The sequence below is a fragment of the Rhea pennata genome, chromosome 5, assembly GCF_028389875.1.
Source record: "Rhea pennata isolate bPtePen1 chromosome 5, bPtePen1.pri, whole genome shotgun sequence".
NCBI classification, from domain to species: domain Eukaryota; kingdom Metazoa; phylum Chordata; class Aves; order Rheiformes; family Rheidae; genus Rhea; species Rhea pennata.
In genome coordinates, this window is record NC_084667.1 from 31,779,201 (window position 1) to 31,805,968 (window position 26,768).

The window sequence follows — 26,768 nt, forward strand, 5'->3', positions numbered from 1 at the left end:
AACTTGATGGAGGCTGAAGACCTTGTGCACTGCTTCATATTCCCCTGCCCTCTAACCTCCCAGGCAGTGCAGCTCCAGTACAGGAACACTACTGATAGATTTCATCTGTGCTATCCTAAAACTGTGCATTTGTGCTATCAACAAGAACTGTTTTTCTGAACAAACATAACTGAATAAAAAGTAAAGTTGCTTTTAAAAATATATAATTTTATAGTATTTAGAAGGCCTCAGTTGAGTGGGAAAAGAAGGAAGAGCAGTGGGAAAGCATACAACTTCATTGCCTCCTCAGCGCCAGTGTTTTAGCAGGGAAAGAGGGGATACACCAGAGAGGGTGCCCTTTTTTCACCAGTTTTAGGGGGCTCTCTGGACTTTCGTTAACTTTTGCACTGCTTGAGTTGAGGGACATGAGAACAGTAACTGATTGTTTAAAGCATTCTGTTACTTACAGATTTGAAGCTGTTACAGCATGTCTGTTTGAAACGTTTAAATGTTTGTTAGAAATATTTGACATTCTGACTAATAAAATAACAGGTTACTAGTTGAGAGTCTTTTGTAGATTGATGTTTTGGGAGATGTTCATGAGGCAAAAACCTTTGCAGTTCTGGAAAAGGAGCTACTGGTTGTATCAACAATGCGGTGATCAACAATTTACAGTGCAACCTGTGGAATATATCACCGCTGCTAGTTTAAAGCTTTTTACATTGCATTTGTATAGCAATAATATATATGTTCTTTCTTTTGAGACAGCATTGGAGAAGATAGATAACTCTGTGTGTGTGTGTAAATATCTAGCTTATTATCTCTGTCCTTGGGTAACACTCGAGTGCGGCAGGGTTTCAGTGATGTGGGGGTATGCATTCTCCATTGAACTAAAATTTAGTGCTCAGTGAAGGAATGCACGCAGATGTAGATTTCCTAAAAAGAAAAGAAAATATAGTGCTAATCTAGTGAAGTAATCCCCAGACTGCAAAATATTTTCCGTGCTTATCTTCACATTGCCCACAGAAACTAATCTGGTGAAATAGAGAAGTATTCTGATCAAGTCTGGCGCAACTGATCTGTATTCAGTTGGTGCCTGAAATTTGTTCAGGCCAAAGCTCAAGCAGGACATAAAGTTCAGCGTGCAGGTGACAGGCTAAAAGTGAACATGTGACTTTCTGGAATGTACGTTGTCAACATTTGTAGCTGATAAGTTGCAGAAAATTCAGACACATTTACCTTTTGGTCAGGAAGAATGTCTGTAACAGAATCAAGAGGCTGTTACATGAAATCCAGGACAAATCACAAGGCAGAAATAAGGTATGTTTGTCATTTAAAATGCTTTCATGAGGTGAAATCAATATTCAGGTAACTGTAGATGCTATACGGAGGCAGTAATAGATGGAGTAATACGAATTTCCTCAAATTTTATTAACTATGCTTGCCAAGCAATAAAATTTGGAATGTGAAGAGTTTTTTTTTTTTTTGTGTGTGTGTGTTTTTAATAAATAATGGTTAAAGAAATCATTAAGAGGTTATGTATGGTGGCACGTAATAGAGGCAAGTTTTCCTGCTTCCCTAATGAAATCTGAAATGAAAGTCTCTCTCTTGAAATGGATGAAACTTGGAACTTGAGGCTCCATAGTGGTGGTTTATTTGCTATTCTCCGTATTTGGATAACTAATTTTTGGCAAAAAAATTGCCTTAAGATGTAGGAAATTCACGTTTATCTCTCAGGAGAACCTCCGTTCAGTCTCCGGTGTGTCAGCCCCTGACAGAGGCTATCATACATGGGGAAGTGTAGTGTATAGAGTGCATTTTAAATGTATTTTTAAGATTCTTTTTAATGGTCTATAAATAACGTACTAAGGCTTTTGCCACATGACAAGAACAATTCAAGAGACCTGCTGTCATCAAGACAGGATAAAAACTTCCACAACTAGTGTAGAATAAGTGCATTCTATGCGCAGAACCAACCAAGTCCTCTCCAGAGAACTCTTGAAACAGAGAGGACACACTTGCTGTGTCTTATGGCACAATTGATTTTGCCAACTGACTTCTTTTTGTTGCATTTACTCATTATTTTAGATATACTGGCGCCACTAGAAGGCCTGAAGCACTAACTTTTAAAAACATTCTGTATTTTTCTTGTCAAGTGACTTTAAGTAAGAACTAGCAATAAATACATGAATAAATAGCAATAAATACATGAATAAAGCTGGCATTCTTGGTCTATATCCTTTGCTTTGCTTTGCAAGTTGGAAAATTCTAGGAAGAGGTCTTTTGAGTCAAAAGTTTCAAGAATGATTGAAATAATAAATTTGCGCTTCTCTCACAGAAACTCCTTCGTGTATCCACCTTCCACATTCTGAAAGGTGGGTAGACAGCTAAGTGAGGCAGGTCCTTGTAAGAACTGCTTCGCAGGGCATCAGGTTGCTTCAGACTTCTAAGTTCTTAGCTTATAGCAGTTTGACACTGACTCTTCCTAATTGTTGTTGCAATCTGTCTTGAAATGCAGGAGTGAGTTTGGCTGCAGAGACTGAAGAAAAGGGGGAGTTTTGTAAATGTTCTGAGATTATCATGAAAATTCCATGGGGACAGTTGCATTTTGGTCTTAATAGGCTTTGCACAAGCAGTTGTCTTTATATATGAAACAATGAATTGCCCAGTTTAAAGTCAAAGCCACTTTTAGGCAGTGGGAGATAGAAAGTTGGAAAACTGGAGTTTATTGGGGAAAGTTAGAACTTAATCATAACTGCTGTGTGGAGGCACTAGAGGACACCACAGTAACAGGCAAAAATGTTTTAAACTCCCTTTCTTGCCAGAGCCATTGCTTTGCATACGCATTTATCTTGGTGTTGCATGTTTGAAAAGCTGCTATGAGCTTGAGCTTCAGCAGAAGCAGACAAAAAAAAAACTTAGAAGAGTATCATTGTCTTTTGTAACAATGAAAAACTGCCTCTGGCAATAGCAGTTTTTATATTTATAGCATTATTAACTTATCTGCAAGATCATCCTTGGATCCCTTCTCTTATAATGTCTTTGGAGAGAACAGGCAAGTAATTCAAAGAGCAGAACTTATTTTTAGGTTTAGTCTGAGCCTGAAATAAACTGAGAAGTCTGAGTAGTGTTACGATAAACAGAGAGTAAAACAGAGACAGGAAATAGGGGGTCTTTGGTAATGAGTTCCAGCCACTCTTGAAACAGAAAGCCAGAGAAAGCATTACTTGAAAATAGTTTCTCAGTGACAGCTTAACAATTTTTAGCTTGTTAATGTAACATTAAAAGGAACAGTTTCTGCAGATTTATACTATTCTTGAAAGTTCTGCTTTTTAAAAAATCATTTGGCAAGTTCTATTTTTTAAGCTTTTAGAATTGCATTATTCCTTCTTGCTAACTGATGTGCTGTTTTTTAATAAAACAGATGTTTGGGGGAGAGTCTTAAGTTTATACAGTTGCGTGTTATATATACATCTGTGAGATGCATTTGGGACTGTGGGAAGGAGACAGAAGAAATGTGAACACACGTTCAAGATTTTAGAAGTGGAGGGTTGAAGGGGGAAGAAGTCACAGCTCTAGCCCGTAGAACAAAGCAGTATGCTTGCTTCCAAAAGTTCCTCTTAACCCTGGCACTGTGATTGCTGAGATGGGCCCAAAGCATGGATGGTGAGATTGATATTTACAAGCACTTCACGTGGCTAAAGAGGGTAAGTGATTTGCTGTGCTTTGTTTTCTCTTTGTAAATATATGTTAGTAACTGGTAGTCAGAATTTTCAGCCTTACGAAAGGAAACCAAAGTGCCTCGTATTTAAAATGCTGTAAGTTTCTTCATGAGGAATTATAGACACTTCTCTGTGCAGGAGAGGGAGGCACGGGGGTGAGGGGAGAGAAGCAGCTATCTTTTGTCTTTAAAAATGAAAGTCTGGAATCAAACTTCGAAAAAAATAGTAATAGCTTCTAGTAAGTGCTCATGCTTTCCTGAGATTGTAATACAACAATACTAAACTTACATGTGAATGCATTTTTTAAAAAACAAAAAACAGAGTAGATGTTTTCCAAAAACTTAAAAGTATTTGCATTGGTTCTTCACCTAATTCTTTGTAGGAATACTGCATGGGACCTTTTAGAATAAAAATGGTGGTAGTTTTCTCTTGTGCATGTTTATCTGATTAAATTATGTTTTTTAAAAAGCGCTGTTGAATCCTAGTTTTGTGATGAACTATCCGAATGGGAATTAATTGCATAATATAATGAGATTCTTTTTGTCTTCCTGTAGATAAAAGAAAGTTTTTTCAGTTGTTTTTTCACCTTGGAAAGATCACTGAGTTTTTGTTAACGTCTTAATTTTTTAGCTTAGAAGGATGTTTTAGTTTTTGAAAAATCCATGAATAGAATGAGAGTAAATCCTTCACAGTATACTTGGGGGCGGGGGGGTGTTGTTGTTGTTGTTTTAATTAATTTAATTGTATGTGGTATGTAAGCAAGGCATGCTCTCTTTATACTTTTTAAATCTATTTTTTAGCCAATGTATACTTTCCTTTTTCTGCATGAAATTTATATTAGTGCTTCTGTATCACACTATATTAAAAACACACATGTATACATATGCACATGCACTATATTGTATTAGACATATAAACATAAAATGTGAACAGGAGCTTTAATTTTGGTAACTTGTTGAATGAACAGAAAATATTCATAATGTATTAATGTCTTTGATAAAAGCTTGAGTTTGGGAAACGTGAAGTTCAGTTAATTCACATAAAATGTGAACAGGAGCTTTAATTTTGGTAACTTGTTGAATGAACAGAAAATATTCATAATGTATTAATGTCTTTGATAAAAGCTTGAGTTTGGGAAACGTGAAGTTCAGTTAATTCCCCAAATATTTGCATCAGGTTCTGGAGGCCCTTAAATTTCTGGAGTGAGGATGGGGAAGGTATTAAATGGAGAGTGAGTGGTAAGTGAAGGAGAAGAGGCAAGAGAAACTAGCAGTTGGTAACACAATACTGTTAGTTTAACCTGTGCTCTGTGCAGTTAAAGCTGAATAACTCTCTACTGTTTTTGAGATCCCATATTATGTTGTTATTTAAATGCATTTTGGAATATAGTATGTCTGCTCACCCCACCCCGCTTTCCTGGTTTGAATTTTGCTACTAAAAGCATAGGTTTGCTGACAAAGGGTTAAGGTGTGCTGTCTTCAGGATGTGTGGCAGTCAATGTATGCAGGGGACAGTAACACAGTGAGCAAGGGCTAAAGAAATGGCTTTTGTGAGAACTGTCTCAGGCTGAAGTGTTTGCATTTGGAAAGGGATATTTTGGGAGTTTTTGGTTTGTTTATTTTAACCACATAGGGTATCTTTGGAATGGTTATCAAATACTATGTTCAGAAAGGATACTGTGTTCAAATTAGCACACACTCTTTTGCAGGAATTGGAGTATAATGATGTTACAGTAGTTGCATGTAATTCCTTTTATGTAGAGGATATAAGGAGAATATCAATACTGCTCCTTTTTCTAGCAAGCTCTTTTAAAGGATGAGCATATTTGGAGGAAGGGATCTAAGAGAACTGAAAATAATCTTGTATTGTTCCCAGGAGAACTTGAGCAGTCTGCTCCCAAATTCCTTTGATAAGTGATTAAAAAAAAAAAAAAAAGAACAATCTAAGCTGCTTATTTAATTCTCATGTTCAAGAATCCTAATGTAGTGTCACATGTCCTGGCACTGACTTTGACATAGAAAGATTTCGGGCCCTGCAATCATAAACTGTTGGTCTTTGGCTGATAGTGAAAGTAGTATCCTCTAGCACTTAACAGAGAATAACTGCGTTGCACTTTTGTAAGCCCTTCGTGAAGTATGTCAGTGCTGGCTCCAATTTCATGATCAGTAGAAATCGTTTTCGAGATTAGAATCAGTTCTGAAGTTGCAGTTGGTTGGTGAAGCCAGACTAGCATGATATCTGTGACTTGGACTGGATGAGGTCAGCAGACAGTCAAATACAAAAATCACAAGATTCAGACAGGCTAAATGAGGGATACAGTTGATATTTTCAGAATCTTTGAACAGAGAATCTAGCTGTAAGCAGTGGTCTTGTAACATACAGTGTGTACAGAGTGTCATGTGACAGCCACAGGAACAAAGCTTTGTTTAGGTCAAATATAAATAAAGCATCACCGCACATCACCACACTTCGTGGTAAAATGAAAAGTGTGTCAAGCATGACTGTAGTTATGGACTTGTGTGGGCAGCAAAAGATGAGTGGATGGCAGAGCCAAAAAACACTTCAGCTTTGTCTCAGTTCTATATTAAGCACATCTAATGTATTTTCCTTTACTTTGCTGTTTTATATTTTTCATTTTTCTACCTTTTAGCTGTAGGGAAAAAACATACTACTGCTGGCTGTAGTAGCATTATTTCTTGCAGGAGAATATATTTTCACTGCCTGTAATATCTCACCTAATATCAGAAAGACAGAACTCTGCAGTGGGTACAGCTGTACTGTACTTTATGGCATGTGATACCATGATGGCAATTTCAGAACTGTTTAGGTCAGCTTATTCTGGCCAAGAAGAGGAATCATATCTGAGATAGGCACTTAGTACTGCCCTGGCTTCATGCAGTGTCGCAACAGAGTTTGTAACAATGGAGGTGTTCAGAGAGACCTTGATAGTAAGACGTGCGCATAGCAAAGCCCACAGCGATTTACAGCTAAAGAGGTCACAGGAATGGCTAAGTGAGGAGTGTCTTTGAGCAGTCTGTTTTTGGATGGATATGGAAAATTTCTTGTGTGAATACAGTGAACTTGTAACATTACAGCTAAAGCAGCAGCTTCTCATGAAGTGGTTGGTGGGCAGTTTGTGGGATGCATTTTGCAGATAGTTGATGCTGGGGTTTTTTTTACAGGGTCTAAGCATGCATCTTTGTCATGCTTGATAAGAGTTTCTGTGCAAGCTAAGAAAAAAAAAACCTTTTTTACTTCAAGACAAAGTTTCTCATATTTAGCATGAACTTTCTTCAGTTCTCTCAAAGGATTTGGGTTAGAGGGTTCACATAGTCTCCTCTGTTGTCCTGTTGCCTTATTACTATGCTTCCATCTGGCCTTCATTGGAACACAGCATTCTGAATAAAAACAGCACAACCACCATTTCAGTACATAAGCATGTAGATACAACCACAAATGATTAAATGTCATTACTAAAATAAATGCTCGTATTTACAACAAACAGTGTTACAAGCTATATAAGGCCATTGTAAATTAACTGAGCTAATTGAACTGTTGCGGATGGAGTGTATTAAAATGGAAAGCCCCACATCTCTGGAAAATTTGGTACAGTGGTAAGACTCTTCTCATTTTGAAAGAGAGATGCCTTAATGTGAAGTGAAAGCATCTGCTGATGACTCTTCGCTTGCTTTGGCCTTTCTTTTTGAAGTACATGCAACATGGAACTGCTATGATTGACCTGAAATAGGTATATATTAGTGTTACACTTTGGTTTTCATTTTTCTCGCTATTATTTATAATCTATACTAGGAAGAGGTGCACTAGTTGAGGTCATGCTATAGTCATTAAACTCATAATGTTTAGGGTAAATCTCATGATTTCTGTAAGGATACATTCAGGTAATATAACTGCTTAGAGCAGAAAGTGGGTGTTAAGAAAAAACAGCCAGATAAAATCAAAGAATTTTAACCAAATACTTATACCTTTAATGACTGCATAAATTCCCTTAGCTCTGCTTTTGCTTAACTTCAGACTATATTCTGTTAGTGTGTTCAGATCGACTGCCACTTTCCCTTAACCAGCAAAAGGTGACAGCAAATAGAAACTTCTGTTACTACTTTTTTCATTGCCCAGATGAAAGACAAGAACTACACATCGAGAAACCACATTTCAACCTTCTCCTCCTCCTCAGGTATACTGAGCATATGTTTAGATGGGTATGTATTGAGGTAACACTAAATGGTTGTGAGATTAAATTTGTAATATAACCATAGTCAGATGCAAAAATAAAAATTTTTAGTAGGTAGGCTATGTACTCATCACTACAATAATAACTATTATGAATCAGAACTACAATTCTGCTGACACAGAATAGTAATAAAGAAATAGAAAATGAATATTTTTCTAAATATTATCAACTCTAAATAGGCAGGAAAAGGCTATTGTATACACTTTCTTGTATTGAAATATAATACTACGGTTTGTGGACTACTAATAGTCTGTGAAGAACTGGCTGGTTGAACTCTGCTGTCTATACTCCTTGTTTTCAGCCTCTAAACTGCAATACAAAACAGTACATCGAGCATGCCACTAATATTTTTCCATTCATGCAAGTACTGTAGTTGCCACAAACATCTTATTCAATTATCAGTGGAACTGAAGGTGATTCATGTGACTCTGAACAGGAAGGGAGCAGAGTTATGATGTAATCTATCTTCTAAGAGCCTTGTGACTTGTTGAAAAAGCTTACAAGTCATCAGTCTAAATGACTACCAGATTTCTTTTCTCCACTCCTCCCTTGTCGCTAGCCCAACATGAGATCCATGGCATTAGTGACAAATTATTGTATTACAATTTGCTGATCAATTTCTGAAGTGGATCTTTTTTATTTTAGAATCAGCTGTGTTGAGGAGCTTCCTAGAGCTGAAACTTAATACACATTAGGAGAACATAAATGGGCCTATATTAAATTTTATTATTTTGCATATACTCTTCCTTTAAAGAGCTTACTTTTACAGCTTATCAAGATTCAGCTAGAAGCTCTGTTACAGAAGCTTCTAAACAGAACATCTGTACAGAAGCTCTGAATAATGGTGGTTGCTCTGCTTTGACATTCTGAATTGCTGCATTCTGAATTGCTTCCTATTAAAATAGCAAGCAAGAAAACGTAAAAATTCCATGCTTATTCCAGTAAGTGAGCTTCTATCTGAGAAGCTGTTGAAAATTAAGCTAGCTCTTTATGTTGACCAAATACTTCCTTTCTTGCCCTTCCCTTTTGATTTTTGCTGATTCTCCCATTCTAATGTAAAAAGCTGTTGAATCGTACTCTGAAGTCTGATTTTTGCATCATATGTTCCAGAGGAACATTTAAGCCTTTTTCTTGGAATAGAGCAATCTAATGATTGGATCGCGTAAGTGATACTTAGACACTCAAGAGTTTCCAGTACATACCAATACTATGCTCAAGTTAGAGGGGAGAGAGAGAGAGAGAATATTCCAGAGATATTTGGAAACTAAATATGAATAAGAAGCTGAGGCAGGTCATAGAATGCAAAGGCCTTTTTTTTTCTAAAACTGGGAGAACAGTTAATTTGGAATTGTTGTTTGAGAAAACATTTATGTTCATATCTGGTGCAATCTTAGATGGACATTAAACTATTGCCGGAATCTCCATGGAGAGCATAAGACAGGTGCTTCAAAAGATCACTTTGCAGCTGCTTTAGGCAAAGTATGTTTGGCGTACACTATCGATTTTTCATCTGCAGCACTACTTCTATTGTAACTGTTCCAACCACCTTTCTCAAGCATATATTTCCTTCTACTTCACTACCATGTCTTGTCATAAGTTTTTCAATATGTTTTATGCCATTTCTCTAATTCTTTTAGTACAAGAATTGTAGTTAACACATTTTGGCTTATATGTTGTAGAGCTCAGATAGTGATGTTTGACATTTAAAGCTATATTTTCTGAAATAATGGTTTTGTCTCTGTAATAAATCTTCGTGATTTTTGCCTTTTGGTTACATGGTTAAATGAGTCTAGTGCTTACTGTTTAAATGAGCTCTTACACTCATTCAAGTGGTCTGTGATCTTATGACTTTAGTGTCATAGCTCCTGCGTTCAGTGCCTGCTGATACATGTGATATCTAAGCATACTTGCTAAGTTTCCTCTCAGTACTATCTTTTACAACTGCAGAATGAACTCCAACCATCCACAGATGGCCTCGGATCATATTACATTGTCTTATCTTGTCTTTATGCATGCCATGAAGTTTTCTCAAATCCTAAACAACTGCTGCATGTCAATCAACCTATTTCATTTAGCAGTTTATTTTCTGTGTACTGTGCTTTCCTGTACTTATCCAAGTACTCTCTGACTGACCTGTTGGAAGGGCTGCTATTTTCCTTTCTGTTCACATGGATGTGATTCACTAGGTTTTACATGGGTATTGAGTATTGCACTTCCAACTGAGGATGCTACCGAGTCATTCAGTGACTGACATCATTGAGGGGCTATACTTTTTGTAAACACGAGTATAGTAAAATGTTTTACTTGTGATTTGATGTTGAACTACTTTTTCTTAATTACTGGTCATATAAAATGTTGAACTCTGGTCTTGTAAAAAATGTTGGCATTAATTTAACTCATTCTGTCTGCTTAATAATAAGGTGATTTGACACACAAGGGGTCACAAGCTTATTTCTTAAATCCAGAATAGTAAATAGCAAATGACAGCAGCAGAAAGGGCACAAAATCTGTCTGACTAAGCTGTCTTCATCACTAGCTTTTGTTCATAGGAAAGTCTTCTCTTGTCTAGAAGAGTGCTGCTGTTCTCTGAATACCTGGTGCATGTTCTAAGTGGCGCAAAGTCTTCCCCTACCTTAGGTGTGTGAGTCAGAGACATACTGGAGGAGGCCTGTGGGTTGTCCATTGGACAAATTTATTTGATGGTGAGGAATGGAGTTTTAACTCTAATGACAGCCTAGCTGCCAAGACTAAAGATTTCAGATTCTAAAGGACTCTGTAAGAGTTTGCTCTGCAAGTAGAGCAACAGCCCAGGCAGAAACCCTGGCAGCATCGCTGAGGTTACATAGCTGAGCTCAAAGGAATGTGTAGGCAGACATACAGAAATGAATCTTGTTTAATTATGGGGATTCCTTATTTTCATTGTAGTACTACAAAAGTTAAGAAGGAAAAAGGTTTTTTAAGACTTCCAGACTGACTGACCAACTTGATGCTAATCGTTGTAAGTTAAACTGAAGTAATACATCTATTATAATCACTGCATTTTTTTTCTTTTTTCTTTTTTGATAAAATGAGAAAGATTGAAAATGGTCCATTAATAGAAATATGCAGGGAAAGAGATGCTCAGATATAGAAATTCAATTAAAATAATTGAGAGAGAATGAAGTCACTATTCCTTTAAGGGTATTAGGTACTTGCACAGCTCTCTAAGGTCCCATGATAAAACTTACTAATTTGTCTAAGTCAGGCATAAGTTAGGTCTATAGATAAATAAGAGCAATGCACACGCAATTTCAATGCATGTATTTAGAGTCATTTCTGTGAGATCTTGCATCTTATCTGGAATTGCTATAAACTGGTCAAAAACTAGTTAGGAAAAATACGTTCTGAGTAGGATTAGCATCATTCATTGTCAAAATGATGAATGTGTTAAATGAGGTGTGGAGTGGCGTTCTGGACTTTTCAGTATTCTTGCTAGTCCTCCAAAGAAGAGAACAAAAACTAAGCTTAGTGAATTTTAAAGTGATTCTAGTTGAGCATGGACTTGCAGCCATGCTAAAGGACATGATTCAAACATAAAAAGAGCCTGATAGGTAGGAAGAGTGGTTTAAATATTAGAATGCAATTCAATATAGACTAATGCAAGGTTACACATTTAAGCAGATATAAATAATAAACCTAAGATGGAGAGCAGCTAGCTGAACAGCATTTAGAAAGGCATTGGGAAGTCATGGACAGAAAACAAATCAATGTCATGCTGATACATGAACAGAAATATGGCCCAAAGGATGTGTGAAGTGATTTTTCTACTCTGGGCAGCTTCAGCTGGAGTCCAGTGTCTTTGGAACACCGAATTTCAAAAAAGTCCAGGAACAATTGGTGAAGAGGGGCCAAAAGAAAACAACATAACAGATCTTGAATACTTAGCCTTTAAGGAAAGGTGGAAAGACATGTGGGCATTTAGCCTAAGGAGGGACCTGCTAGATTAGAGAACTAAGGGTAGTTCAAATGTGAAAAAGATTTCTGAAGTGAAAGTAAGGACCTGTTTTCCATATCTGTGGTAGTAGGATAAGAAGTAGTAGGTTGAAATTGCAGAGCTGATGATTCAGGCTAGACATTAAGAAAAATATTCTAACAATGGGTAGCTAAGAAACAGATTAAATGGGGAGACTGTGATCCATTTTTGAGATCTTTAGGGGTAGACAAGACAAGAATGTTGCAAATAATCACATGTCCTGGGATAAAATAATGAACCAGATACCTTTCAATCCTGTTTCTTAGTGCTTTTGTGATTCTGTGAGTATTTCCAAAAATCTCAAAGCTAAGGATGCTCAGTACCTCACAGCTTGACTCCCAAAGATGCCATATTTAAATACAATTTAGCACTTCATGGCTTGAAAGGTGTCTTTTGGCTTTTGATTGAAAATTACTTGAGTAGCATTAATTAGTGCCATGTTTATTTTCATCATTTGTTTTACATTTGGGGTAGTGGAGATCAAGAAGCCACGTATATACTTAAAAAAAAGTATATAATAAGAATCCTGTTCACATGTTCGTCTGAAATAAATAGGCAGTAATTGGTGGAGAAGAAAAGGATTATAATCTACATTGATGCTATAATTGTAGAGAATTTGAAGTTGGATTTTTATGACAGCTAAAAAGACAGTCCAAGTGTTTTATTCATGGTCAGAAAATTATCACTTGCAATAGAGCTGGGAAATGAACCACTAAGGGTTCATCTGATTAATGTTGTGTTATAATCAGATGTCAAAATGTTTCAGTATGCAGGATGAACCAGATGGCTTTGAGACTCTTTAGAACTTACTTTTCTGTAAATCTACAGTAAAAAAAAAAAAAAAAAAAAAAAAAAAAAAAAAAAAGTAGGGTTTTACTCTGCGATATTAAAATCAATGTGAGTATAGATCTGGTAGATAGAAACAGAAGCAGGCACTGTTTTAGTAGGTCTTGCTCTTCAGAGCCATTAATACATGACACACACAGCTTTGATTTATATATACTTTTTTACTTTTAGTTTGTATTATAGCAGCTACTTAATATATATTCATTTTTATTAACTATTGTTTGAAATTTTAGTATTAACTGTCAAAGTTCTTACAGCACGTTTTCCCACAGTCACAGGTGAATCTTCATTCTTCTATGAATAATGAAACCTATCAAGAGAGACTGGCACGACTAGAAGGTGATAAAGAGTCACTCATACTGCAGGTATGTGTTGAATACAATACTTCTATATACTTGCTATACAATGGAACAAGCTGAAATGATAGTTATTTTCCATGAAACAAATGCTAGCTGGTCAGCAAATGTAACTTCAATGTTTAATCAGGATAATAATTTGTATAAACTATCTGCCTGATTTATGGTGGGGTGTTTGTGGGGAGGAGAGGTGGGCTGGGGAGTAAATGAGAGAAAAGGAAGGAGAATGACTGAAGAAAACCCCAAATTAAATAATGCTCTGAAGTCCCAAGACAAGAATGCTATGGCAGTGGTTCTCATTCTAGATTTATCAGGTTGTGCCAGTCGATTCTCTACGTTCTGCATGCCCATATCTGTAATGAACTAGAAGACTGAAGAACAAGATCAAAATAGTCAAACCCTTTCTATGGTATTATGTTCCCAGACACCATGCATACCTTCTTACTTACTTCTCTGTTAATGCCATTAAATTTACATTGACAAATGCCTGTCACTTTGAGCTTATCAGTGCTCAGAGGAGTCTGTCTCTTTGTATTTTCTTTGTGCTTCCATTTTTGAGGACATACAGAATGTAATACGGGAAATCCTACAGCTTCTTGAGATACTGAATGCAAAGCAAGATGGTGGAGCCAGTATAGTTTTGTGCGGGTCGTTTGATCATTATTATCATGTGGAGGACTTGCAAAATTCAGAGTAGAAATGAAAAATCTAGAAAACTGGGGAAAATTTACAGGTGATAGAACTGGTGTTTTTCTCGCTTGTATATTGTACCTAAGTTACTTTACTTCATCAAAAAGCTAAAGAGAAGGTAACGGGGGAAAAAGAAAACTTGGCAGTAAAATGCAGGTCTAGCCTTTTCCAGGTTTCCTGTTTCTCAGTTTATCAAACCTTTTTCAAGTAGGGCATCTGTTGCATGTAAGTGAGTTTTATTCCTGAGGAAATAACATTTAATACAGCTTAAAATTAAACCTGAAGATTTTTTTTTCTGAATATTTTCACTGTTACTAAATTGAGCATTACATGCTTTTTAACACTGAAACTGGACATTCTGTAAACAGTCTTTGCCTCTCCTTTCTCTTTACAGTTATATATGCTTTTATAAAGCAAAACAAAACTGGGTAGGTGTTCTCCTCAATTTCAGTAACTAATTTCTGTAAACATGTTTTCTCCTGTATGTTCTGTTCATACTTGCATTAATTTACAGAGGAGAATTCTCACTGCTGTTGCTAAACAAGCAATGAACTGTTTGTAATACATACTCTTAGACTTGGCTGGATTTTTTCATTATTGTTCTGCTAAAAATGCCATTATCAAAGAAACAAACAAAAAAAGAATGAAGAGCAAACTTTTCTGTTTGGAATTCAAATGTTTAAGTGCATGTTGCAGATTCCATTTTTCCGGGTATGAGATCAGGTCAGGAGAGACAGGATCAGATCCAATTCTTATTAGAACACTTTTAATTAATCAAGCTGTTATTAGCAGAATCAAGATGTTAAAATTAATAGCAGATAGCTCTTCACAGTGAATTCATTTACTCTTGCACCAAGTTCACTTGCACACATGTTCACTCACTCATAGCTGGAGTGACAACTGGGAGGCCAACCCCAGCTGTTTACTCAGAAGCAGAGGGTTGTGCTGATGTAGCTGTGGCTTTGGTCCCCTCAGGGTCTTTTGTTTCATCAGGTATCTATATAAGCCTGTTACCTTTGCATGTGGCAGCCACTGTCTTCTTGGATATAGCTCAAGCTGTACAGCCTGTTGTAGATGGTCATGTGGGCTAGTGCCCTTACATGGATTCAGGAGAATTCTTGGTGCTTTGGTTTTGTCAGTTCTTGTGGATTTAACAGGACCACTAGTCTCCAGCACTTACCAGGTCCTCACAGACTGTTGCATGCTAGCTCTCAGTATGTACATTTCCTGTCTTCGATCTGCTGTTTTCCAATAACTATTCTCCGTTTGCACAGATAGGTACCTACAAAACAGAGTCATGCAAACTCGCAAGGAAGGGTGTTGTATGACATGTCTCAGAGACCTGCCTGGAACTGAATGTAGTAAAATCAGATGTAGAAATTCCTCTCTCCTCTTATCCCCATCACACTGCCACCAAATCAAGATGTTTAGTCAGCAGTATTACTCTAACACATTTTGCTATCCTCTTCCACATTACTGCAGTAGAACTCCCCCAAAAAACAGTCCAATGACATAGACAAAAACCTTTTCAATCAATGAAGATCGATAAAAAAGATATAAAGGTGCTAAGCTAAAGCAGGAGGTTAGATTGCCTGGTTTATGGTAGTCCTGCATATTCTATGTAGCTAGTCAAAGAAGAGGAGAAACACATGTAAGCTCCATGTTGAAGTTACACGTGCCTGAGGCACCAGATGTGGCCCGTGGGTGTGAACACTGGCATGACGGGTGAGAAGGTGGTTGGGAGCATAGAGCACCTTTGTTCTCTGGCTTACCTATGGGCCTTGTACCAGTGACTGTGGCCTATAGCTGTAATCGTCTCCAGGGAACAGGGCACTGGGAGCATTCCAGTCTTGCATCAGACTTGCTGTAGAAGCATTACGAGGCACCTTCATAGGTAGTGCCCACTACTTTTGCCATCCAAGACAGGTTCGAACAGAACATCTTGAAACCTGCTGTTGAACACTGCTTCCACTGTTCAGCATATGGTAGAGACTGGAAATACTACAGCATCCAGGATGTCGTCTTATAGCTCAGGGTTTGTACTTAGTACTTCAAGTTTTTCTCCAGGATGCTTTTTTTAAGGTGTTTCGAAACTTACTTTATACATATCTACAGGATGTTACACTGCCAAGGCAACATGGACATGCCAGTACAGCATACACTGAGGTTATGTTCTGCGTGCAACTTACTGATTCCCTGAAGGGTCTGGCAGATGTGATCCCTAAGAGGGGAAGTATGAGCTCAGAGTGATTAATGTGTCTTTCGGCCTAGCTGTTGAAACATTCAGCATGCCGCTAAGAATTGTTTGTTTTTTTGTTTTTGTTTTTTAATGCCTTTGCAGGTCACACTTAACACTAACAGTTTTATTGGTAGATCATAATACTGGTTAGAACTTAACTCTTTAAACCAACATTTTTTTCTTTCTCTGGAAGCTGCATCAGACTGAAGAAGGAGATTCAGTTTGTTTCTTCTTGCTTTCTGACCTCTGAGAACCAACTGTTCAATTTTTTGTGCCTTTACTTCACAGAAGGAAAACAGAGAGACTGATAAGCAACAAATTCTCTTCCAGGGGTCCTTTCCCCCTGCCCCCCAGCCTGGGTGTATCGCAGTGTACTTCAGCCCAAGAGTGGTAACTTTCTGCCCTGCCATCTACCACCACCCAGTCTTTCCTATCGTCTCTCATCCTGTAGTCAGCTGTATTCACCCCAGAGCCAGCTACTTTAAAGGCAGAAAAATTAAATACCCCTATTTTCTTTTATTTTGTTCCTCTCCCAGGCATCCTTGTCAGTGTATGTTTGTAGGTAAAACAAATATAGATCATCCAGCTGTGCCCTGTGCAGCTGTTCTGAGGTGAACTCAATTGTTCATTGCTTTCTTTGGGTTTTAACAGTGCTGCTTAATGGGTACATCTTGAAAGTGTCACTTCCAAATACTTTATTAAAAAAAAAAAAAAAAGTGTTCCAGAGTTGGGTGTCATAGCATAACTAGGCTTTTGTTAACGCATTTCGCTGAAACTGGAGTTTGAACACCTGAGGTTGTTTTTTTTGTTTGAGGTAATACTTTCTTATATAATTAAGGTTTTTTTCCATGAGTTGACACGCTTGCTAGTCCGTACCACTGTTCTCACAGTTCTTTACTAGTATTGCTTATTGTAGCCTTTCCTGGGATTCATTGTCTGTCTGTATCTTACTACTTTTGCTTTCATGTTTTGGCATGTAAAGGCTGGGATTTTTTCTGGAATAGAACGCTACCTCTGCTAAAACCTGCCTTTACTCATTGCATTCTTTATAACTTCAAAACGCTTTATTGATAGGTAAGCTGTTTTTATGTTCTTGTAAGAACTAAGGTAATTGGTTGGTTTCAGAATGAACAGTTTTATTGTTCATCTGTCTTAGGGAGCAAAATGCCAACAGAACCTGAAACAGCAGTGCGTGCTCCAGTACCACCTGAAATATTTTCAATATCCTATGTTCTTGTTTGTTGCTTTCCAACTGTTCAGACTTGTGCAGGAATTGACACAGGCTGCCTACATTTAGTCTTCCAGCCATTCTAGAAATGTTCTTTTTATTTTAAAACAGAGAAAGTTGGTTGGGAGAGCTAAAGCAAAATATTTATAGGTAAGACTGAAAAATTGTCTGTCTTAATATAGAACATCTTGTTTCAGTGCACAAGAATATGAAACCTTTGAAGACTTTAAAAAAAGAACTTCCTGTTAAAATGTGCATTTGGATGTTAATCATATAAGGTAATTGAAACTTATTTACAGTCAATTCCGTAGGGTTCTTAGTGCTTCTGTTCTCAAATTACAGGTGAGTGTCCTCACAGACCAGGTGGAAGCTCAAGGAGAGAAAATCCGGGACTTAGAAATCTGTCTTGAGGGCCATCAGTTGAAACTGAATGCTACAGAAGAAATGCTTCAGCAGGTAAAAATCTGGTTTGGAGGGATTTTTACAAAATCTTCTCCAATAGAGAGATGAGCAGCTTCTCTGCATGTGTGGATGCCTTTGACAGCAGGAGGTAACAGAAAAAAAAAATCTTTATTCTTCTCTTGCTGCTCTACACACTGTTTTTTGCAATAAGTGTTTCTTTGTTTTCCTGGTTCAGAGACATTTTGTAAGCTCTTTGCATAACACTGTACGTGGCAGCATGTAAACTGAAACTATTGCGTATTATTCATATTGTGCTGACAAATTAAATTTGGACAGCGTTTAGTAACTGGTTAGACAGAGTAAATGTATCTAATACATGTAGGAGTTACAGAATTAATAAGTTTTAGTTAAATATATGTTCTGATTTCACATGGCTTTGAAGCTGAACAAGTAGTAAGTTGGAAAAAGTTACTGTTTCAAGTTTGGTTCTACATCTGTTTTTGCTTAATTTAGGACCTTCTCCCTTATTTTTGAAAAAAAATAGTATGTAGGTATATTTTGCCTTATTTCAATCAGGTTATTTTCAGACTCTGTGACGTATCCTATTTGTGCTGTTTCATGACATACTTTGAGGTAGTAGAATGAATAAGTGAATTACCTTAACATTTCACTTGTAACTGTAGAGCTAACAGTTCTGTGGACCCGAAAGAACTTGCCCTGAGCAATTTCCTGTTTTTACCAAGGAAAATGTTCAGATATGCAGTTCTTCTGCTGATAATGCAGCATGTAGATATTGAAAATAGGTCTGAAGCTGTAAATACTCCATTCCAAAATCAAAGCCATAAATTTGCAGGAAATATATTGTTCTTCATGAACTTGCTTGCCCCCTGCCAAATGTTGTTATATATTTAATATTTTAGATGTGAAATACGCAAATCTTTCTATGAAATATTCATAGTTTTAAATTACAGTTGTGTAACTGTATATAAGCTTTTTTTATTGTGATAAGGATCCTTGTACGTAAGTATTTTAAACAGTGGCAGTTTCCATATGGTAAACTTGTATCCTAAACCTTTATAAGTTAGAATTTCCTATTATTTCTCTAAAAAATTGCTGGTCTCACACAACTGTTGTGGACCAAAATACTTCAAGCTGGGAAAAAAATTTATTGTCATACCTAAAATAGGGAGCATTGTTAAAAGTGCAAATAGCCATTTTTTTCAGTGAGAGATCTGAAGTGAAGTTCAAAGAACAGTGACTATTTAAAATATGAAAAGCTATTTTGAAACTTCAGGAAGACATTCATAAAAGAGAATAGAAGTTTTCTATTTCAATCTAGAACTAGATAGTTGTTCTATGACTGCTGCTAAAATCTAAAAACAGTTTATCATTTCTCCGGCAGAAAATTTTCTGTTCTGATAGTCTTCCGAGGAAACTGTGAATTTAAAGCCTGATTCAACAGGACACTGCAGCATCTGAAAAGAGATTATTATAATGCATTTACATTGGTATTTCAGTGAAAAGGTTTGAATTTAGCCCTGTCTAGCATTAAGCATATGCACTATTTGCTTACACAGCTGAACTCAAGCTGATTAGCAGCTACAAAGGTGTGTGCTGTAGCTAAAGAAGTCAGAAAATCCGCGAATGTATTTAAATAAGAAGAACACTAAACCTAAATATTGAAATCACTCTGACTGTAATTGTTGCAAAATGGGAAGACTTTCTTTCTTTCTTTCTATCCAATACCTCTGTTATGCCTTTCTAATTCTTGGGCAAACTGAAATATCATACAACCTTATCATACAACATTACATAAATATTGACAACCTTGCGTGTTCACTGCTAAATTTCTAAGTGGCTGATCTCTCAAATGCTCACAGCTTGTAGGATAGCTTGAGCTTATCTTTTTTAAAGAAAAAAATATCTAGGCCACAACCTAGCAAAGATTTGTGTGTGTTTCATTTTAATCCTTTGAGTATCTCCATTTGAACTTTACACGTAAACATGCATGCAGAGACACGTACACTTCCATATTTTAACTGAAGGTAGTTAACAGGAAGGCAATTTGAATGATGTACTTGGAAAAAAAAATTTAGTGGGGAACTAAGATATTTAAGCTTTATTTTCTCACTGGAATGAAAAGTAGTATTGAATTAGCAGTTTAGGTTTGGGAACAGTAAGAGCAGCAAATGCAGTGAAATACTGGAGGATGAAGAGATGGCAGCTGTGGTGTCATCCTTCTCGGATCCCAGGAGTCAGCGTACTGACCTGGGATATGGGAAACCCAGTTCAATCCTTCAAAATCTCCACAGATAAATTTTACACTTCTTACGTCTCAGAAAGAGCCCTATTTGTCTTTTATCTGTTATGAAGGTTCTTTTCTCAGTTCATCTTGTTGGAATAGATTTCCCTCTGCAGGGAATAATTTAAGATTTGGAGAGCTGAAAATGACCTGCTGATGTGGTGATGAGCACACTCACACTCTAAGATCTGTGGCTAGCAGTCCTCCTCGCAGTTAATGTGTCAAAAAGAGTGAGCCAGTGTCTGACCGCAGGGGCTTAACGAGCCTGATGGGTCGGTTTTGGGAGAGCTGGGTCCAGATCTCCTCTGCTGACAGTTTCCAGTGACCTGGTGAACTGCCCCTGGGACTTAGCAAACAGGCGATAGAGTGTAGGTGCTGGCATTGAGATTTTCCATCAAAAGTATTAGTGAGCTCTTCAGGGCAAGCAAAACAGTGTTTGTTTATTTTTGCAGTAAAATTATTTGTAATTAAAAAAAAATCATCCAACTCTAGATTCCTATATAAATATTCTTGCTTTTCAGAGGCACTTACTATCTTCCTGAGGTGCATTGTAAGTCTAATTTTATTTCATGGCTCTGCTTTCTTATTTACAATATATTGAACTCTGTTGATTTTTACATTTGTGAACTTTATTGACTGCTTCTTCTAAATGGAAAAATGAAAGATGATGCAAGATAGCTTAAAAAAAAATCTTTCATGGATATTAGTATAAATAAGCTAATTACAGTTAAGCATAGTACTTCACTTCTGTGGGAAACCATATGCATGGGTCCAGGATAAACTCTGTCTTTTTAATTTCTGGAACTGCAAGAAAATCTGACTTGGTTAATTTTGTGTGTAAAATGCTACAATAAAAACAAAAAAATCTAAGCTTTAAGACAGTTTCGCAAAGTTCTTTAGTGAGATAGCTGGTAGTAGCAGTAGAGCAGTGCATGTAATGGCTACCCTGCAAAATAGTTTTTGTTGAATCTGCTCTAGCAGAGACTTGTCCACTCTGTAAGGGTGGGGTTACTGGCTAAAATCCTTTCGGCTTCTGATCTATGTACAGTTGTTTTGAACCCTACTACAAAGCCATCGTGTAAATACTTTGGAAACAGCAACTTTTTCATGCAGCTTTTTTTGGCAACTAAACTTTTTCTGTTTTGTTAAACAGCAGACATATTTTTTCCTATAAATTATGTAAAATTGCTCTTCAGCATTTAGGATGGCATCTGGAGTGCTGGACAGTAGCAACAGATTGCTGTCTCTTTTCAGGAAAATATGATTCTTCATTACTCTGAGAGGAGGGTGTAATTTTCTTTAGTCCAGATGTGAACTTACATGAAATGAGTTGAGCCATTTTAGCAGTTCCCTGTTAAAAGGGGAAGGCTTTACTCTGTTATTCCATTTTTCTCCCTATTCCTTGCCCTATGTTTCTGCCACTTGTACTGGCTCTCATGCTCACCTGGTGTTTTCCTCAATGACCTAGCAGAAAAATAATTCAGGATTTAAAAAAGTAGAGGATGCTTTTCTACTTGGTTAGTGATTTGAACCAGCTCACAGAGAAGTCCAAGGAGTGGTAGAGCTAGTATAAAAGCAAAAATGAGCTGTGCATTTGGCATAGCTTTTTATGAAACTACAGCCACAGCTGAATGGTGCTTTCTATTAACTGGTCTTTCATTTGTACGATACACAAGTGCAGGACAGAACTATACAGCAAAAGCAATTTTTGATTTATATATAGCCCAAATTGTCCCATGACAGAAAGTACCCACCACACACAATGTAACGACACTGATGGTATGGAGTTGAGGTTGTGAATCTTAACAACTGTGTTAGGTCAATTTGAAAAGAGAATTTTGTGCACATACAGATTTAACCTTCACAGTTCTTTAAGTGCATTTATTGTGGTAATAATTACAAATAATAACAGTTACCTCTTAGCTATTCCTGTGCTGCTTTTGATTAATTTAACAAATATTAGTTCCCATTGAAGCTCTGTGACATGGAGTATTGCACTGTACAGTTTGCTTTGCCAACCAAGGTTGTGGCAAAACTCTGTTTTTTTTTGTGGTGGTGTTTTTCTTGTGCTTGACCTATGCCAAATTCTAGCGATAGTTTGATAGTTTGTTTCTGCCTTCCATCTTCCTTCTGACACATAATTGCAATAAGCAATCCAGGGCACTCTTTTCAGATGGTTTCATAGCATCAGTGTGATTGTTTTCCATCAAGTAAATTATGTTGCAAAGTACAGAGTACTTGGCTTCAGGACTTGTTCTGTCTTAAAAATACAAATAGAAACCGAACTGTTCAGATGTAAACAGGAGTGAATTTCTGTGCTTTCTCTCTTTTTGATGTCAGCTTTTAGCCCACTGCTGCCTGGGTGGAAGGCACAGGGAAATGTGTACCAGACAGTGCTCACTTTTTTTTTTTTTTTTTTCAAGGTTTTCCATAGTGCCCCATAAGCAGATCAGAAGAATGGAAGGAAGAGGTGTATGAGGGTGGGAACTTGAATGCAATGCAGCTTGCTGTGTACTTGTTCTAATTTGCAGTTGTCTTGTATGCAAATGAGCCAGTATCCTGTCTTGGTTGTATGTTGTGAATTGGTGTGTACCTGTTTGCTTCATAGGAACTTGCTGGCCTGCAAGGATCACTCCTTCAATTTTGAATTACCCGAGACATCTGATCTTGGACGAATTTCAGTACTTGCTTGTAGTTTGCAGCAAGTAACTACTTGCCAGCAGCTAGTTTTTGAGTTTCAGATTTTGAACTGTGCTCTGTGCTGTTCTGGTTGTAAGGCTGAGGTTTTTAGAGTATGTGCTAAAGTCAAGCAGCCTTTCTATATAGGTGAGCGTAACACTGCTCTATTATTTTACAGTTATTGTTGGTACAGATCTGCTCATCAGACACATGCAAAGGCTATTCAAATCGTCAGTGTAACGGGAAGTTCTGTCCTCTCCAGGACTTAACTATACAGTGTGCAAAGGATGAATTGGAGGGCTGTAATTCCCTCTCTGCTACTGACTTGCACCATTTCATGGAGATTATACATGTACATTGCTCTCAGCTGTGTTTTCAGTTAAGCAAGTATCTTATTTCTGCCACAGCTGACACACAGCACTTGAAATGCAGGCCTCATTAGTAGTGGTTCTTGCTGAATCTTGCTTATCAGGTAGGTCTCTCTCTGTCTTTCCCTAAACTGTTTGAATAAGGATGAAAAGTATGAACTTTCTGCAGCATTGTATTTTATACCGTGTATTTTACACAGTGTGTAAGTATAAAATATGATTCTTGGGTAATTTACTTTTTTACTGGACTAAAATCTTATTTATGGTTTCTCTATCAGTATATAGCATGATTACCACTTCTGTTCTATGGACTACTAAATATCATGAAATTTGCTACGCTTAACAACTTAAAATAATGTCATGTCCTCTTTCTAAGCTATGTAATGTCATGTAACTTTTATAAACAGCTTTATAAGAATTATGTATTTCCAAGACAACGTGAAAGTGAGATTTAACACATGCTTCAGTTTAACTGGGGATATTAAAAAGCATGACTTAATATTTAACAAGTATACAATCAGAATTTTAAAAACGCAGTTGTGTTTGGAAGTAGTTCACTATGCATTGATCTGTCTGGCATACAAATATAGTAGCTTCTATATGACTTGTCTTTGTAATCACTCTACTCCTAAAACAGTTTAATTTTTAAAGTTAAAGGGTGCTTTTCAAAGAAGAAACTCAGAGAAATTAAATTATACTTCCATTGCATTTTTTAAATTAAAAACAAAATCTTATTTATAAATAAGATTCTATAGAATATGTTCTATTTTTATACTGCACTTGGGTACTTTAAGATCCTCCTAAAGCCACTGCAGCCCAAATCACCATTTTGCATCTCCTATATTATCTTTTTTGCTTTAAAACCAGTAACATAAATTTGTATTTTCTTTTCTTACAATTGCATATTTATTCTGGCTGGCTTTAAGTTGCATCATACCACTGAAATACACTATAATTTCTCTGCAGCAAAATGGGTCACATTCTCTAATGAACTGTTCACTGTGAGCATCTGCTTGAAGATGAAAATAATTGCTTCCAGATGTTATCCATTTTCAAGAAGGGACGTTTACTTTGAACGGCACTTTCTTTCAAAAGCAAAAGTTAGACTTTCTACATGCAAGATAAATTGTCATCTGGTTTAAATCAGTGTAGCACCATTGAAAACAAACTAGGGATAGTTAGCTATTTTGTCTATTTTAAGGCAAAAGCTCTATGCCAGTTTATACTGTCTGAGGTTCTGGTTCTCCACCTTCAAAGCAAAATGTAAAATTTTGTTTGAATTGATTAAAAAAAATAGTTAGCTCACTAATAGCAGGTAGCACCATACTGTTCACATGGAGCTACTGAACTCAGAATGAAAGGAATAAGGTGTTACTCTCCACTGGGCAAATAAGCGTAGCTTGGGAGTCTGCAAGAAGTGTAAGGAGTGATACCAGCCATTGCACTCCGGATAGATCTTTTGTTAAAAATCTCTAGATGGGTGCGGAGTCTGCTTGCCTTACTAAGAAATCTTGTTTTATCATGAAGCACCACGTCAATGTCAAATTAAAAAAAATTCTTAATGTTTGTATTCAGCAGTGAATACAGTCTGTCAATGAATAGGAGCCAAAGTCACCTTATTCCACTAGCCTTTTTAATGCTCAGTGGCTTCATTTCATATCAAAATTCCCATTTTAAACTATAGCTTAATCTGTAAAATTCTGCTGTGTTAACAGCTGTACAAAGCCTGCTCCAGTCTGGGTTGGAATGTGGTTCTGGGACTTGTGCAGATTAGTGTTTTGTTGTTTCATTGTTTTTCTGAAGCATTGAAGAATTATTTGTAATTGTTGCTTTTTATTGCATCACCCCTTCTAATGTGATGATTTTGGAAAGCGGTCACTACTGTAATTTTGTTAGGTGACTTTTTTGTTAGGCTTTTGTTAGGCTTCTCAACAAAAAGGGGGGTGAACTAGCTTTTTCTGGTTAGTGATCCATCTATTTCATTTGGGGAAAAGCAAGGTATGAGGCTGAACTTCTGTTTTCCCATCCACACAGAGATCACTGGCAATGTCAGCAGGAATGGGCACAGCTCTGGGAACAGTGTGCGGCTTAGATAATCAGTGTTGCAATGCAGATGCAAGTCTACTACTATTTTTAATTTGAGCAACATTCCCACTGGATTAAAACAATCTACATGTAGAGAAGATTTGGGTTCCAAATAAACTGCAACTGTATAATTTTTAAAATAACATTTGTTTGCTGCTTCCTTGGCTCCAAAACATGGTCTACAGTGTACTATTCTGTCTGTGGAAGGGGTGGAAATGAGAAAAAGGTATTTCTGGAGAAACAGTTTCTAATCACTCAATAACATCAGTGTAGATCCAGAATAACTATGCCAACTTCAGTTAAAGTCACTAATGTGTAATTCAAAGCAGAATCTTCTGTAATTCTGCAGTACTCCATTTCATATGATCAGCACACTAATGTGAGCTGAAAATGCTATTATATTTTAAAAAACAATATGTCCACTTAGAAACCTGAGTACGATTGCAAAAATATATTAGTTTGAAACTCAGGTATTGATTTTTATTAAGACTTAAGACTCTTGAATTGGTTTTCCCCTTTGAAACTGGAGACTAGCAGAGACAGTTTTAGAAATTATACTTTGTTAAGTTTGGAAGATTTTTGGCTTTGACTCTCTTGGAAAACTGAGAGATGCAAGGAGGTGAATGTTGAAAACTTTTCAAACACAGTGATACCACTTTGTCCAGAACATGCCCTGCAACCTGAAAAATGAACTCGGGTCACACAGGTAAAAGTCGGGGCCAAATGTTTCTAGTTTACACAGCTACTCAGTTGAGACATTGTCTTCTAGATTGCGGTTAAATCATATTCCCGTTTAGTGTTGTTCCCTCTGTAATATGCATAGTTTTCAAAAGTACTATGCAGTGTAAACTTTTAAGAACTATTGGCATGACTGGGGAAATGTTGCTTATCTTTGGTGCTGTCTGTTTTGCTTGGGGTACTCATTTTGTAATACATCTTTGGTTGAATAGCACATTATACAAATGATACAATTCTAAAACATTACATTTTAAATCTAAAACGTAGCTCTGTCTGATGAGCATTTTAGGAAGTAATGGTGTGCTTTGTAACGTGTCATCTGAAGGTCTTTGGCATTTTGTAGCTTTGGGTTTGTACAGCCTTAGTATTGTTTTCTAGTTTGATGTGTTGCCCAGGAATTAACTCTGGTCCGCACATTTTCTTAAAGTGGAGAAGTGGACAGTGGTTTAGTGATTAAAAACATGGGAGAACATTTAGAGGAGAATAGCTGCAGAACTAAGAACATGTAACTCAAAAGGTAAGTGCTGTTAAGGAGGGTAGAGAAATTCACTTTTATGTGAATTTGTAAACTGTTCTTTTTTCTCTTTAACTATGGACTTGAGCATATTTTCACTCACTTTATATTTTTGTCAAGTTTTCAATAACATAACTATTAGTTACTTTTCCCACCTGCAGTAAATGCTTAAGTCAAATCCATCTTTTTTTGAATTGTAAAGATTAGTGATTGTAACTTTTGAAGAAGAGACTCATTTTGCTTTTGTATTATAAAGAGGCAGCACTGAGTAAGTGCTTTTCTGTGAGTTTGTCAGCAAACCACGTAACGTTGTCTCAGTATTCACATAAATAGAAATAACTGGGGATAATATTCTGCTT

At 36.8% G+C, this 26,768-nt stretch overlaps 1 protein-coding gene across 11 annotated transcripts in view; it reads left to right on the forward strand.

Moving 5' to 3' along the window:
- Positions 1-26,768, forward strand: part of PPFIBP2 (PPFIA binding protein 2) — a 90,200-nt gene that overhangs the window by 27,576 nt on the left and 35,856 nt on the right. For 9 of the 11 annotated variants that reach the window (XR_009958444.1, XM_062576099.1, XM_062576090.1 and 6 more), the window contains exons 3-4: positions 13,081-13,173; positions 17,664-17,777. Coding sequence is in view for 10 of the 11 variants with exons in the window: in XM_062576099.1 (XP_062432083.1) it covers positions 13,081-13,173; positions 17,664-17,777 (207 nt within the window). In the remaining variant the exon portion in view is untranslated. Of the gene's footprint in view, positions 1-3,500; positions 3,687-13,080; positions 13,174-17,663; positions 17,778-26,768 lie in introns of those variants that run through there. The other 2 variants (XM_062576097.1, XM_062576098.1) reach the window with 1 other exon arrangement.